This window comes from Neoarius graeffei, chromosome 12 (genome assembly GCF_027579695.1).
Source record: "Neoarius graeffei isolate fNeoGra1 chromosome 12, fNeoGra1.pri, whole genome shotgun sequence".
Lineage (NCBI taxonomy): Eukaryota > Metazoa > Chordata > Actinopteri > Siluriformes > Ariidae > Neoarius > Neoarius graeffei.
In genome coordinates, this window is record NC_083580.1 from 57281479 (window position 1) to 57298400 (window position 16922).

The 16922-nt window shown below is 40.2% G+C and overlaps 1 protein-coding gene across 2 annotated transcripts in view; it reads right to left on the reverse strand.

Annotated features, from left to right (window-relative positions):
* The window catches only part of myo5b (myosin VB), a 295143-nt gene extending 278608 nt beyond the window's left edge, over positions 1-16535 (reverse strand). Inside the window, exon 1 of one of the 2 annotated variants that reach the window (XM_060936097.1) lies at positions 16298-16535. In XM_060936097.1, the coding sequence (XP_060792080.1) occupies positions 16298-16327 (30 nt within the window). In that variant the 5' untranslated portion in view covers positions 16328-16535. Of the gene's footprint in view, positions 1-5638; positions 6121-16297 lie in introns of those variants that run through there. The other variant, XM_060936098.1, reaches the window with a different exon arrangement.
* Between the last annotated feature and the right edge of the window lie 387 nt (positions 16536-16922).

Sequence of the window (16922 nt, forward strand, 5' to 3'; positions counted from 1 at the left end):
AGTGTGTCGTCTGCCAAGAGGTGCTAGCTAAAGCCTCGGTCACAACCGGCTGTACGTGTTCCTATGGCCGGTCTACGTGCAAAAAACACAAGAAACACACGGAGGGCGCGCGTGTGATGTGCTGATTTTCGAGCCGCAGACCGGCCGCAGAGGTTCTTTGTCATGTCAAACAAACTCTACGGGCGCTTACATTTTTTTCAGGTTGCAAGACAAACTTACGGCCAACGTGCGTCTTTCTCCACAAACAAAAAAAATCAGTGATTTGGGAAACGCCAAAAATCGCACGGCCAAAAAATCGTACGTCCGGTTGTGACCTAGGCTTAACGATGCTATGAGATGTTTAAAATGTGTAAAACAAGATGTTTAAAAAAAAAAGCACAGATGTTTAAAATGTGTAAAAGAAAAAAATAAAAATGTGTACAACAACTATTTTTTTTTAAATACGAATGGAACGTGAGTTTGTTTATACTGCTTATTTCATGTTTACCTGCTATACCTCAAGTGCCCTTGACTGTTTGGTTATTTCTACCTATATATATATATATATATATATATATATATATATATATATATATATATATATATATATGTGTGTGTGTGTGTGTGTGTGTGTGTGTATATGAGTGTTTAGTCTAGTTCATATCTAGAGTGTTTACACTGTTTATATTGTTTGAGTGTTTAGTCTGTGTGTAGTTCTTATCTAGTGTTTACACTGTTTATACTGTGAGTGTTTAGTCTGTGTGTAGTTCTTATCTAGTGTTTACACTGTTTATACTGTGAGTGTTTAGTCTGTGTGTAGTTCTTATCTAGTGTTTACACTGTTTATATTGTTTGAGTGTTTAGTCTGTGTGTAGTTCTTATCTAGTGTTTACACTGTTTATACTGTGAGTGTTTAGTCTGTGTGTAGTTCTTATCTAGTGTTTATACTGTTTATTTATACTGTTTATATTGTTTGAGTGTTTAGTCTATGTCTAGTTCCTATCTAGAGTGTTTATACTGTTTATATTGTTTGTTTTTTTCAATTATTCTATTTTTATTTATTGCATTGCCTGTTTGCACCGTGGGTCAGAGAGGACTGATATTTCATCTGTGCTGTATATCGAGCATGTAGAGCATATCTGACAATAAAGTTGACTTGACTTGATTAAGTATAGCAACAACAAAAAATGTAAGGGGGGGGGGGGGGGGGGCGCTGTTGTTTATGTGCTCTGTGAGGGGGGCTGACTCTCCCACACTTTGAAAACCCCTGGTCTTAAACAATCCACAAAGACAAACAGCTTATTATGAGATCTGGAAACCATTCCCGAGGCTATATAAATGACGTAATGGGCGATGACAATTCAGTAGCAGGTCAGAGAAGCAGGCTTTAGGCTACATTTCACATGACCTTATATGGTCATCCTGAGCACCTGCCTCACACACACACACACACCTGTGCTATTAGCTCTGCCCCTTTCTAGACCTACACTGTTTAAATGCTCTTTTGTTTTTTGTTTTTTAAAATCACTCCGCTGATGTTCATCTCTGTCCCTAAAAAGGACAACGCCTCGGGATTTTCTTTAAAACATGGCACAGTTCCAATCTATGGTTTCAAATTTCACGCTTTTAAAACTAAAATCCCTTAAGTCCATTGGAAAGGGGTACACTGCACAACGAAAATACATTTTCTGCCCTAAACTATATACTAGGGTGCATCAGTTGCCCCCTAAAAATGAAAAGTTCCTCCGATCATGATGCATTTTTGTTTTTATGTTCCTTTTGGTAAGAAAACACACTGGGTGAAATATTTTGACAAAATTCAAAAAGTTTAATGGTGGCACCAGGAGCTCAAAGTTATGGAAAAAGCTGCTATTTTATGACTTTTATGACAAAATTTCGATCACTTTTCATGAAACATTATGGCACCTTATAGAGTATACCAAATATCTTAGATACACATTTTTAGTACATATTCTAAATATATTATCAAGCACAGTTTGAGTTTTAGCTGTTCATTGAATCATTGTTCAACTACTTTTAAACAATACAAATGTATTATGAATCACATTAATGCTTCTCAATCCCTTGCAAAGGTTCTTAACATGATCTCTGGCTCACAAGAAATCAATAAATGGAGTCCAACATTGTGATTCAAACCTTACGCGAAAACATAAAATAAGCGTTTTTTGGCAAAAAATGAACCTCATGGTGCCACCATTAGACTTTGGAATATGGTCCAAAGATTTTACAGGGGGTGGCACGGTGGAATCATAACGCCACAGACTCGGAAGTGGGAGTGTGAGTGCGCAAAGCGAGAGCTGTCAATCAAAGCGAGAGCTGTCAATCATGAGCGCATGCAGCGCTCAACTTGGAATGTGTCAGCAGAATGTCAGAGTCTAAACAATAAACTTACAATAAATGAAGGATCGGTCAGTGGAGAGCTCAGCTAAGCTCAGCATGTTTAATTCCCTAAGCCAATGACAGGAACTTTCATGAGAAATAATGCGAACGTCTGCATCATGCGGGATTTGCGGGCGGGAGTGGGACAAAATATGGCAGGCGCGGGCGGGAGCGGGACTGAAAATCATAATTCTTTGCGGGAGCGGGACTGCACAATGCGGGAGCGGGACTGAAAATTCTGTCCCGCGCAGACCTCTAATACAAAGTGCACACACCCCGTTAAAATGATCATTTTTTCTGATGTAAAATAAAAATGAGACCACGATAAATAATTTCAAAACTTTTCCCACCTTTAATGTGACCTATAACCTGTACAATTCAATTGAAAAACAAACCTGTTGGGGGGAAAATCATTTAAAAAAAAAAAAAATGTACAATAAGCTGGTTGCATAAGTGTGAACACCTACTTTGTTGAAGCACCTTTTGATTTAATTACAGCATTCAGTCTTTTTGGGTTCACACCAGCCATCAATTAAAATGACCCTGATTAACCCCAGGGCGGCACGGTGGTGTAGTGGTTAGCGCTGTTGCCTCACAGCAAGAAGGTCCGGGTTCGAGCCCCGTGGCCGGCGAGGGCCTTTCTGTGCGGGGTTTGCATGTTCTCCCCGTGTCCGCGTGGGTTTCCTCCGGGTGCTCCGGTTTCCCCCACAGTCCAAAGACATGCAGGTTAGGTTAACTGGTGACTCTAAATTGACCGTAGGTGTGAAATTTCAGTAATAAGAATTTTTTTTTAATCCGTCCCAATGTTTTTGCCAACTTCGTTAACTCCGTTATAAAACCGCATAAAACCCACAAAGACTTTTAATAATACGCATGACAGCTGTGCTGAGAGAGGTCACTTCCTGGGGCGGGAAACTTCAGAAAGGCAGTGAGGTACGTTACGTTTCTTCTCTCGTTAATTTGAACAAAATTTTGAGGCTACACCAACAGTACATTAATTATTTGTCAAATCTGTTATCGTGATATTAGAGTGAATATCTCACTTTAAAAAAAACTAATATATATATATATATATTTTTTTTTTTTACATGCCATGTGATAGCTAGTTTGAGGTTAGCATGTGGAGTTAAGACACAAAATGGTGGGAAATGTCAACTCTTATCGTCAAATCTGTTAACTGGTTGCCCAGTTTAACAATTTTTTTTTTTTATAAAATACTTAAAAAAAGTCTTACAGGTTTAAGGCTTGAAAATACTTGTTAAATTTGAAATGTGTTCTATGACAATAAAAAAGTTGAATGGAAAAAAAAATCATTCCAATTTTGTTATACATTTTCCACGGTCTGGTTTCCATCAAATTGTGCTCTCCGATTGGCTCGCGAGCAGTCCAGAATCCTACGATCCGGACCCCGGTTATGGACCTTTGGCAACTCGCTCGTTAACAACAACAACAACAACAACAAACATAGTAACAATTTTTTGTCAACGTTTATTTTCGCATTTCTCAGTATAACAGCATTAATTTTACAGCATGGATAGCGATAACGACAGTGTTCACAGCGAAAGTGAGTTCTACTATCCTGATGAAGACGAAATAAAAGAAAACATTTCAGGAGAAAGCCGAAAACCTGTAACTGTTGCTAACGCCGAGCAAATCCGGCAGTTTATTGAGGAGCAAAGGGCAGAAAATACAACAAAAAAGACGACCTACAACCTCAATGTCTTTGGGAAGTTCTGTCAAAACCTAAACGAAGGTCGAAAGGTGGAAGACGTACCTGGCGAAGAACTAAACATGTTCATTGCTGTGCAACTTTTTCATGTCCGCGACAAAGAAAAATGGCGATGTGCACGAGCCGTCCTCGCTCACGTCTTTCCAGAGAAGTATCCAGCGCTATCTGAAATATGGTTTCCCTTTCGGGCGCTCTTGTTTTCTGTTAGAATTTCTCATCTCATTATCTCTAGCCGCTTTATCCTGTTCTACAGGGTCGCAGGCAAGCTGGAGCCTATCCCAGCTGACTACGGGCGAAAGGCGGGGTACACCCTGGACAAGTCGCCAGGTCACCACAGGATTCTGTTAGAATTTGGTAAAGAAAAATTTATATATTATTTACCAGCTTAAGGTTGGTCCCAGAGGCCTTGGTCAGTATCTTCAAGACCTCGGTCAGGGTATTTCATGATACGGACCGACCTTAAGCTGTTAAATAACATAAAAAAAAAAAAAATTATTATTATTATTATTATTATTAAGGGCGGCACGGTGGTGTAGTGGTTAGCGCTGTTGCCTCACAGCAAGAAGGTCCGGGTCCGAGCCCCGTGGCCAACGAGGGCCTTTCTGTGCGGAGTTTGCATGTTCTCCCCGTGTCCGCGTGGGTTTCCTCCGGGTGCTCCGGTTTCCCCCACAGTCCAAAGACATGCAGGTTAGGTTAACTGGTGACTCTAAATTAACCGTAGGTGTGAATGTGAGTGTGAATGGTTGTCTGTGTCTATGTGTCAGCCCTGTGATGACCTGGCGACTTGTCCAGGGTGTACCCCGCCTTTCGCCCGTAGTCAGCTGGGATAGGCTCCAGCTTGCTTGCGACCCTGTAGAACAGGATAAAGCGGCTAGAGGTAAGGAGATGAGATGAGATTAAAAAAAAAAAAAAGTGTGCGTGTGTCCAGTAATAAATTAAAACTTGCTGTGGTATAAAAGGAGTAAAATGCTTCGGGACATGCAGTTATAGAAAAATAATCAACTTTTGGTGTGATAGTAATAACTTTTCTGTGCGACATACCACCCTGACGTTGATTATTTTCCTATAAACAGCATACTCTGATTACTTAACAGGCACAGGATGATACTCGATCATTTTAATGCACCATGACTCAGGATATCCGCGCATGCGCGTAAGACCGAAACTGGTGGAGGGCAGCAACATCACCTGTGCACCTGTCCACAGCGTCCCTGCTGGAACCGGAAGTTGAAGCTCTTGAAGACAAACCGAGTTTTACGGAAGTACAGTTTTAAATAAATAAATAAATAAATAAATAAAAAGATAAAATAAGCTGGTGTAGAATATAACCACTTTGTTCTTGCCTACCGACATAATAAATATAAAAAGCCTACACTTTTTATTTATGGATAGCTCTGACTGCTAATACAGCTAGCTCTAACAAGTGCAGTGAATTTCTGTACCTACGACAGCAATGATGAAGGGGGTCAAAACTTCCTAAAAGCAAACATTTCTCTGGAAGAAAACAATAAAACATGACACAGCACTCACCCTGGTGTAAAGCTCGTTCACGGACATGTTTCTGTTACAGCATGAGCGCAGTGAGGTTTGTTTATTTATCCTTCCGTGTTGAAAAGGGGTAATGTTTCCATTAAAGTGTATAATCCGTGTAAAGCATGTCCCGTCACTAGTATTCCCTGTCCCACAAGTCCTCACAAGTCCTCAGCTGGTAGTGCTGAACCCGCGGGCAGAGACAGACAGACAGACAGGTCTTGAGGACGGTGCTGATATAATGTTAGTCTCCCTCTCTGAGACTCAGTGCGCACAGCAGGAGCAGGTGTCTCTTCCCATTTCTTTCTTTCTTGGACTTATAGTCGACAAGCCTGTGGTTTGCCTTCCTCCTGAACTTTTATCTACACTGCATGGAACAAACTCAGCATTTTATATCATCAAACGGCGAGAATAACCAAGAAAATCCGGTTTAAAAAACTAAACTAAACTAATATAGGTGTGTGTGTTCCTTTCCTGCATCCATTAGACTCCAGAGTCTGTCTACCTGCCCGAGTCTATTGCGCCTCCTGCTGACCAATCAGCGCGCTGCACTGTCCCGTGTCCAACCAATCAGAATAACAGGAATATTATGACGTCAGCATATGATGAAATCATATTGGAACTTAATTTTGTGTCAGCATCAAAAACTGAAAACATAGACCATCTTCAATGAAGACTTGCATAATTTCCTTGATAAAGTCTGTCAAGGTCTGTCAGGGTCTGTCAAGGTCTGTCAATGTCTGTCAGGGTCCAACCAATCAGAATAACACAAATATTATGACATCAGCATAATATGAAATCATATTGGAACTTAATTATGTGTCAGCATCAAAAACTGAAAACATAGACCATCTTCAATGAAAACTTGCATAATTTCCTTGATAAAGTCTGTCAAGGTCTGTCAAGGTCTTTCAGGGTCTGTCAAGGTCTGTCAGGCTCCAACCAATCAGAAGAACACAAATATTATGACGTCAGCATGATACGAAATCATATTGGAACTTAATTTTGTGTCAGCATCAAAAACTGAAAACATAGACCATCTTCAATGAAGACTTGCATAATTTCCTTGATAAGGTCTGTCAAGGTCTGTCAGGGTCTGTCAAGGTCTGTCAATGTCTATCAATGTCTGTCAGGGTCTGTCAATGTCTGTCAAGGTCTGTCAATGTCTGTCAGGCTCCAACCAATCAGAATAACACAAATATTATGATGTCAGCATAATATGAAATCATATTGGAACTTAATTATGTGTCAGCATCAAAAACTGAAAACATAGACCATCTTCAATTAAGACTTGCATAATTTCCTTGATAAAGTCTGTCAGGGTCTGTCAGGGTCTGTCAAGGTCTGTCAGGCTCCAACCAATCAGAATAACACAAATATTATGACGTCAGCATAATATGAAATCATATTGGAACTTAATTTTCTGTCAGCATCAAAAACTGAAAACATAGACCATCTTCAATGAAGACTTGCAAAATTTCCTTGATAAGGTCTGTCAAGGTCTTTCAGGGTCTGTCAAGGTCTTTCAGGGTCTGTCAAGGTCTGTCAGGGTCTAACCAATCAGAATAACACGAATATTATGACGTCAGCGTAATATGAAATCATATTGGAACTTAATTTTGTGTCAGCATCAAAAACTGAAAACATAGACCATCTTCAATGAAGACTTGCATAATTTCCTTGGTAAGGTCTGTCAAGGTCTGTCAGGGTCTGTCAAGGTCTGTCAATGTCTATCAATGTCTGTCAGGGTCTGTCAATGTCTGTCAAGGTCTGTCAATGTCTGTCAGGGTCCAACCAATCAGAATAACACAAATATTATGACATCAGCATAATATGAAATCATATTGGAACTTAATTTTATGTCAGCATCAAAAACTGAAAACATAGACCATCTTCAATGAAGACTTGCATAATTTCCTTGATAAAGTCTGTCAGGGTCTGTCAGGGTCTGTCAAGGTCTGTCAAGGTCTTTCAGGGTCTGTCAAGGTCTGTCAGGCTCCAACCAATCAGAATAACACAAATATTATGACATCAGCATAATATGAAATCATATTGGAACTTAATTATGTGTCAGCATCAAAAACTGAAAACATAGACCATCTTCAATGAAGACTTGCAAAATTTCCTTGATAAGGTCTGTCAAGGTCTTTCAGGGTCTGTCAAGGTCTTTCAGGGTCTGTCAAGGTCTGTCAGGGTCTAACCAATCAGAATAACACGAATATTATGACGTCAGCGTAATATGAAATCATATTGGAACTTAATTTTGTGTCAGCATCAAAAACTGAAAACATAGACCATCTTCAATGAAGACTTGCATAATTTCCTTGATAAGGTCTGTCAAGGTCTGTCAGGGTCTGTCAAGGTCTGTCAATGTCTGTCAATGTCTGTCAGGGTTTGTCAATGTCTGTCAGGGTCCAACCAATCAGAATAACACAAATATTATGACATCAGCACAATATGAAATCATATTGGAACTTAATTTTGTGTCAGCATCAAAAACTGAAAACATAGACCATCTTCAATGAAGACTTGCATAATTTCCTTGATAAGGTCTGTCAAGGTCTGTCAGGGTCTGTCAAGGTCTGTCAGGGTCCAACCAATCAGAATAACACGAATATTATGATGTCAGCATAATCTCATCTCATCTCATTATCTCTAGCCGCTTTATCCTGTTCTACAGGGTCGCAGGCAAGCTGGAGCCTATCCCAGCTGACTACGGGCGAAAGGCGGGGTACACCCTGGACAAGTCGCCAGGTCATCACAGGGCTGACACATAGACACAGACAACCATTCACACTCACATTCACACCTACGGTCAATTTAGAGTCACCAGTTAACCTAACCTGCATGTCTTTGGACTGTGGGGGAAACCGGAGCACCCGGGGGAAACCCACGCGGACACGGGGAGAACATGCAAACTCCACGCAGAAAGGCCTTCGCCGGCCACGGGGCTCAAACCCGGACCTTCTTGCTGTGAGGCGACAGCGCTAACCACTACACCACCGTGCCGCCCCCTAGTTATTGTAAATTATCAAATGTTTATTGATTTGTGTGTTATATTTACTTAAATCAATTACTTTAATTGAACAAACTTGTGCAAAACGACCATAATTCATTCATTTTTTTATACCACTAACATATTGCGGGTGAACTGGAGCCAATCCCAGCTGACACTGGGTGAGAGGTAAGGTACATCCTGGGCAGGTTACTAGTCTATCACAGGGGCTAACGCAGAGAGATAGTCAGTCGTTTACACTCACACTCAGATGGGGAAGCCATGGCCTAATGGTTAGAGAAGCAGCTCTGGGACCAAAAGTTTGCCGCTTCGATTCCCTGGACCAGCAGGAATGTCTGAAGTGCCCTTAAGCAAGGCACTTAACCCCCAACTGCTCCCCAAGCTGCTCTGGGTAATGTTGTACGTCGCTCTGGATAAGTCTGCTCAATGCCTGTAATGTAATGTAACATCTATGCTAGTTGACCACATGTCTTTTGACTGTGGGAGGAAACTGGAGCACCCAGAGGAAACCCACAAACTCCACCCTTCTTGCTGTGAGTCAGCAGTGCTAACCACTGCACCACTTTTTTTCTTATGTTCCAAGAAAAATATGTTAATAAAATGTTTTGAAACAGTTATTCTATTTTAATAAACTGAAAATTGATTTGACACACAGTGCATGTAAACTTTTCTAGTGTCAACTTAATTAAAACAGATGAGCAACTGCTTTTTTTTGCTGTAAAAGTATCATAAGACCTCATACAGTGGTGCTTGAAAGTTTGTGAACCCTTTAGAACGTTCTATATTTCTGCATAAATATGACCTAAAACATCATCAGATTTTCACACAAGTCCTAAAAGTAGATAAAGAGAACCCAGTTAAACAAATGAGACAAAAATATTATACTTGGCCATTTATTTATTGAGGAAAATGATCCAATGTTACATATCTGTGAGTGGCAAAAGTATGTGAACCTCTAGCAGTTAATCTGAAGGTGAAATTAAAGTTAGGTGTTTTCAATCAATGGGATGACAATCAGGTGTGAGTGGGCACCCTGTTTTATTTAAAGAACAGGGATCTATCAAAGTCTGATCTTCACAACACGTTTGTGGAAGTGTATCATGGAGATTTCTGAGGACCTCAGAAAAAGCGTTGTTGATGCTCATCAGGCTGGAAAAGGTTACAAAACCATCTCTAAAGAGTTTGGAGTCCACCAATCCACAGTCAGACAGATTGTGTACAAATGGAGGAAATACAAGACCATTGTTACCCTCCCCAGGAGTGGTCGACCAACAAAGATCACTCCAAGAGCAAGGCGTGTAAGAGTCGGCGAGGTCACAAAGGGCCCCAGGGTAACTTCTAAGCAACTGAAGGCCTCTCTCACATTGGCTAATGTTAATGTTCATGAGTCCACCATCAGGAGAACACTGAACAACAATGGTGTGCATGGCAGGGTTGCAAGGAGAAAGCCACTGCTCTCCAAAAATAACATTGCTGCTCATCTGCAGTTTGCTAAAGATCACGTGGACAAGCCAGAAGGCTATTGGAAAAATGTTTTGTGGACGGATGAGACCAAAATACAACTTTTTGGTTTAAATGAGAAGCATTATGTTTGAAGAAAGGAAAACACTGCATTCCAGCATAAGAATCTTATCCCATCTGTGAAACATGGTGGTGGTAGTATCATGATTTGGGCCTGTTTTGCTGCATCTGGGCCAGGACGGCTTGCCATCATTAATGGAACAATGAATTCTGAATTATACCAGCGAATCCTAAAGGAGAATGTCAGGACATCTGTCCATGAACTGAATCTCAAGAGAAGGTGGGTCATGCAGCAAGACAACGACCCTAAGCACACAAGTCATTCTACCAAAGAATGGTTAAAGAAGAATGAAGTTAATGTTTTGGAATGGCCAAGTCAAAGTCCTGACCTTAATCCAATCGAAATGCTGTGGAAGGACCTGAAGCAAGCAGTTCATGTGAGGAAACCCACCAACATCCCAGAGTTGAAGCTGTTCTGTACGGAGGAATGGGCTAAAATTCCTCCAAGCCGGTGTGCAGGACTGATCAACAGTTACCGGAAATGTTTAGTTGCAGTTATTGCTGCACAAGGGGGTCACACCAGATACTGAAAGCAAAGGTTCACATACTTTTGCCACTCACAGATATGTAATATTGGATCATTTTCCTCAATAAATAAATGACCAAATATATTTTTTGTCTCATTTGTTTAACTGGGTTCTCTTTATCTACTTTTAGGACTTGTGTGAAAATCTGATGATGTTTTAGGTCATATGCAGAAATATAGAAAATTCTAAAGGGTTCACAAACTTTCAAGCACCACTGTATATGCACACTCCTGCCTGTTTGAGAGAACAACACGATTATTTAAACACTCTTACCTTATTAACATGTGGCTGCACTTAATTATTTTGTTCCCTCACGTTACTAGGCCATGGCTTAATTATTTTGTTCCCACACCTTACTAAGCTGTGGCCGCAATTTTTTTTTTTTTTAGGAATGTCACCAACATGGCTCAGTCAGTATTTTAATATCTTAGTCGCCAAGGAAAGTAAGTTTGTATTTGCCTTAATGTGATATAAACACAGCTTAGAAACCAGTCAGCAATGTTATCAGCAAAAACAACTGCACTGTGTGTCAAATCAATGTTCGTTTGTTAAAATAGAAGAGCTGTTTTGTACATTTTTTTGTCATTTTTATCATTTTTACTTCACTTTTTTTTTTTACAAATCAGTTAACCTCTCAATTATATCAAATTTAAAAAAATCAGGAATATTTCTTTCTCTGCTCATACTTTGATCCATGGTGTCACTATGAAGGTATGCAATTACAGTTCATTGTGCAATATGTTCTTTCTCTGGTAGAGATAACAATTCATTCCAGCACTGTTGCCAGATTTGCATGACTAATCCAACCGAATGATCAAGCAAAACAAGCCCAAAAAGTCAACCCAATACAATCAAACTACCAAAACCTCATAATCTTCCTTTCCCAAATTCTATACACAACTTACAATTGGATGTTACAGTCCCCTTTGAGCTTTCCACATTGTGTAGTGTCACAGTCTGGAACTGAAAAGAATTTTAGTCAGAGAAGCAACCAAGAAAGCAAACATGATGCTACCATCAACATGCTTCACTGATGGGACGGTGTCTCAGGGTGATGAGTAATGTTGAGGTTCTGACAAAAGTAGAGCTTTTTGTACCCAACTTTTGGAGTGTTTGGGTTATGGTTGCTCTGAGAACAGTGTCTCCTGTCTAAGCTGTGGATTTTTTAAACCTCTTGGTTGCTTCTGTCTATTGCTATTCCTTACCCTGTCAGTGATTGCTAGAACTCATAAGTGCCATACTTAATAATGGCATAATAAATATATACAACTAGAAGTTTTTTAAATAACCAAACCAGAACTTACAGTGGGGCAAAAAAGTATTTAGTCAGCCACCAATTGTGCAAGTTCTCCCACTTAAAAAGATGAGAGAGGCCTGTCATTTTCATCATAGGTACACTTCAACTATGAGAGACAGAATGGGGGGAAAGAATCCAGGAAATCACATTGTAGGATTTTTAATGAATTAATTGGTAAATTCCTCGGTAAAATAAGTATTTGGTCACCTACAAACAAGCAAGATTTCTGGCTCTCACAGACCTGTAACAACTTCTTTAAGAGGCTCCTCTGTCCTCCACTCATTACCTGTATTAATGGCACCTGTTTGAACTTGTTATCAGTATAAAAGACTCCTGTCCACAACCTCAAACAGTCACACTCCAAACTCCGCTATGGCCAAGACCAAAGAGCTGTCAAAGGACACCAGAAACAAAATTGTAGACCTGCACCAGGCTGGGAAGACTGAATCTGCAATAGGTAAGCAGTTTGGTGTGAAGAAATCAACTGTGGGAGCAATTATTAGAAAATGGAAGACATACAAGACCACTGATAATCTCCCTCGATCTGGGGCTCCACGCAAGATCTCACCCCATGGGGTCAAAATGATCACAAGAATGGTGAGCAAAAATCCCAGAACCACACGGGGGGACCTAGTGAATGACCTGCAGAGAGCTGGGACCAAAGTAACAAAGGCTACCATCAGTAACACACTACGCCGCCAGGGACTCAAATCCTGCAGTGCCAGACGTGTCCCCCTGCTTAAGCCAGTACATGTCCAGGCCCGTCTGAAGTTTGCTAGAGAGCATTTGGATGATCCAGAAGAGGATTGGGAGAATGTCATATGGTCAGATGAAACCAAAATAGAACTTTTTGGTAAAAACTCAACTTGTCGTGTTTGGAGGAGAAAGAATGCTGAGTTGCATCCAAAGAACACCATACCTACTGTGAAGCATGGGGGTGGAAACATCATGCTTTGGGGCTGTTTTTCTGCAAAGGGGCCAGGACGACTGATCCGTGTAAAGGAAAGAATGAATGGGGCCATGTATCGTGAGATTTTGAGTGAAAACCTCCTTCCATCAGCAAGAGCATTGAAGATGAAACGTGGCTGGGTCTTTCAGCATGACAATGATCCCAAACACACTGCCCGGGCAATGAAGGAGTGGCTTCGTAAGAAGCATTTCAAGGTCCTGGAGTGGCCTAGCCAGTCTCCAGATCTCAACCCCATAGAAAATCTTTGGAGGGAGTTGAAAGTCCGTGTTGCCCAGCGACAGCCCCAAAACATCACTGCTCTAGAGGAGATCTGCATGGAGGAATGGGCCAAAATACCAGCAACAGTGTGTGAAAACCTTGTGAAGACTTACAGAAAATGTTTGACCTCTGTCATTGCCAACAAAGGGTATATAACAAAGTATTGAGATGAACTTTTGTTATTGACCAAATACTTATTTTCCACCATAATTTGCAAATAAATTATTTAAAAATCAGATAATGTGATTTTCTGGATTTTTTTTCTCATTTTGTCTCTCATAGTTGAGGTATACCTATGATGAAAATTACAGGCCTCTCTCGTCTTTTTAAGTGGGAGAACTTGCACAATTGGTGACTGACTAAATACTTTTTTGCCCCACTGTACTTACTTACTTAACTTACTTACAGTGGATACAAGAAGTGTACACACCCCATTAAAATTATAGGTTTTTCTGATGCAAAAAAAAAAAGAGACCACGATAAATAATTTCAAACCTTTTCCTACCTTTAACCCTCATCCTACCATGCTATTTTACACTTTAATCTTACCATGTGAGGTCCGTTTGAACCCCAATACTTTTCTTTAAAATTAAAGCTTATAAAGACAATCACCAGATAAGTTTTGTTCAGAACATCTTGTATTAATAACAGCAATACACTAAAGGGCCCAAGGCATAAAGAACACACTTAACCTTCATCCTACCAGCCAATTTTACATACACAAACTACCAGGCGGGGTCCGTATGGACCCCAGGAGGGAATACCTTGAAATCAATGCAGTAAGAACCAATTCAATGCAGCAAACAGACATAACTTTATTGAAGAACAAAATCCACTATGGCTGAATATCAATGATGTATTATAAATGCAATAACATTGCAATAATATTGCAATAACTAGCATACATGTAGCAAATTATAGCGCCACAAAAAAAATTGGCATTATATACATGATTTTTGCAGCTCATGCAGCTGTAAAACATTCTGGATTACAACTTAGGTCTTTTCTTACAGAATTTAAAACAAAAAAGTAATTGTAAAATAATTTAGGGCTTTTGTTTTGCAGCCTGTGCTTATTGCAGCAGTGGGGTCCACACGGACCCCAAGAAGGAATGCCTTGGTAGTTTCATTATGGAACATAAAAGAAATAAAAGAAATTAACTTTCAGTGTGCTATTCAATTATAAAATGAAAGACAGATAAACTTTACTCTGGGGTCCGGTTGGACCCCAGTAACAAATTAATTATACCTTCACAATGCAAAAAGCTGATCTTCCGGTGCTTTAGTGTTTTAATTAAGACATAAATTCCGACAAATTCATAAAACGGTGAGGCAGTATGTCACATATTTTTAAAATGGCAAACAAACATATAGGTGCGGGGTCCAGATGGACCCCACTTGGTAGGATGAAGGTTAATGTGACCTATAACCTGTACAATTCTATTGAAAAACAAACAAATCTGTTCGGGGGAAAACAGAAAAAATTTAAAAAACGTACAATAAGCTGGTTGCATAAGTGTGCACACTCTTAAACTAATACTTTGTTGAAGCACCTTTTGATTTAATTACAGCATTCAGTCTTTTCGGGTTCACACCCGCCATCAATTAAAATGACTGATTAACCCCAAATAAAGTTCAGACATTTACTCAGTTTTATCCTCCAGCAAAAGCCAGGGTTCGCAGAGAGCTTACAAAGCATCAAAGGGATCTCATTGTTGAAAGGTATCAGTCAGGAGAAGGGGACAAAAACATTTCCACGGCATTAGATATACCATGGAGCACAGTGAAGACAGTCATCAAGAAGTGGAGAAAATATGGGACAACAGTGACATTACCGAGAATTGGACGTCCCTCCAAAATTGATGAAAAGACAAGGCGAAAACTGGTCAGGGAGGCTGCCAAGAGGCCGACAGCAACACTGAAGGAGCTGCAGGGATTTCTGGCAAGTACTGGGTGTGTACTACATGTGACAACAATCTCCCATATTCTCCACATGTCTGGACTATGAGGTAGGGTCAAAGAAAAACACCCAGGCCCGGATACATTTTGCAAAAAAAAAAAAAACATCAACTCTCCCAAAAGCATGTGGGAAAATGTGTTATGGTCTGATGAAACCAAGGTTGAACTTTTTGGCCACAATTACAAAAGGTATGTTTGGCGCAAAAACAACACTGCACATCACCAAAAGAACACCATACCCGCGGTGAAGCATGGTGGTGGCAGCATCATGTTTTGGGGTTGTTTTTCTTCAGCTGGAACAGGGGCTTTAGTCAAGGTGGAGGGAATGATGAACAGTTCTAAATACCAGTCAAGTTTGACCCAAAACCTTCAGGTGTCTGCTAGAAAGCTAAAGATGACGAGGAATTTCATCTTTCAGCACGACAATGACCCCAAAAAAGTTTTGGAATGGCCCAGCCAGAGCCCAGACCTAAATCCAATTGGAAATCTGTGGGGTGACCTGAAGAGGGCTGTGCACAAGAGATTCCCTCGCAATCTGACGGATATGGAGCGCTTTTGCAAGGAAGAGTGGGCAAATATTGGCAAGTCTAGATGTGGCAGGCTGATAGACTCCGACCCAAAAAGACTGAATGCTGTAATTAAATCAAAAGGTGCTTCAACAAAGTATTAGTTTAAGGGTGTGCACACTTATGCAACCAGCTTATTGTACTTTTTTTTTTCCTCCCTAACAGATTTGTTTGCTTTTCAATTGAATTGTACAGGTTATAGGTCACATTAAAGGTGGGGAAAGTTTTGAAATTATTTATCGTGGTCTCATTTTTTTTACATCAGAAAAACCGATCATTTTAACGGGGTGTGTACACTTTTTATATCCACTGTACGTACTTACTTGTATTTGAGATTCGTGCGAAAGAAAAATATAATTCAGGAAATTATTTTTTAGTACTACGTCAAAATGTGACCATGTGAATGTTTTTTCCCAAGCTGCCACTCATTATAACACAGCAACCTTACACTCTTAAAATAGAACACAAGCCCACACGGAGATTTACCTTGACGTAGAGCTCCAGGTCAGTCGTCATCCTGTCTTCACCTTTTTAAATAAGAATTGTAATGGTATCCACAAATGTTCTGAAAAGTACTTGAACTGTTTCCTTTGTCACATATTTAAAAGCCTAATACTGTACAAACCGCAGCCCCGGACGTTGTGAACTTTAAGCTGGGAGTGAACTATTACACAGAGGTACGAGTCAAAGCCTGCACATGCCTGAGTGTCAAAAGAGAGAAGACAGTAATGACATCAGATAAAACTGGTCCACTCCCAAACCACTCCTTCAGCAGGTATGAGGTGTTGAGCTCTTTAGTATGCTTTGTCCAGGAATAGTCGAACCTAACCCATACATACAAAAAGGTGTTACATGCACAGTAATCATTTGAGCAAACATGTCATTGGATAAAAGCTTACGGTCCAGCCATACTGCAATCCTGTGGTTTGTCTTTCAGGCGAACATGATTTCCAGCACAAAAAAAAAAGATCAAACCAAAAGACAGGATTTTATAGCAGGATAAACTAGACTCGTTTTTCAAGAATCTGTGCATTTCAGGGGCAACAGTCTCATGGCACACTTTTGAGATGGACACGAGCAAACAAAGGTTATGAGAGAAAACATGGCTTCA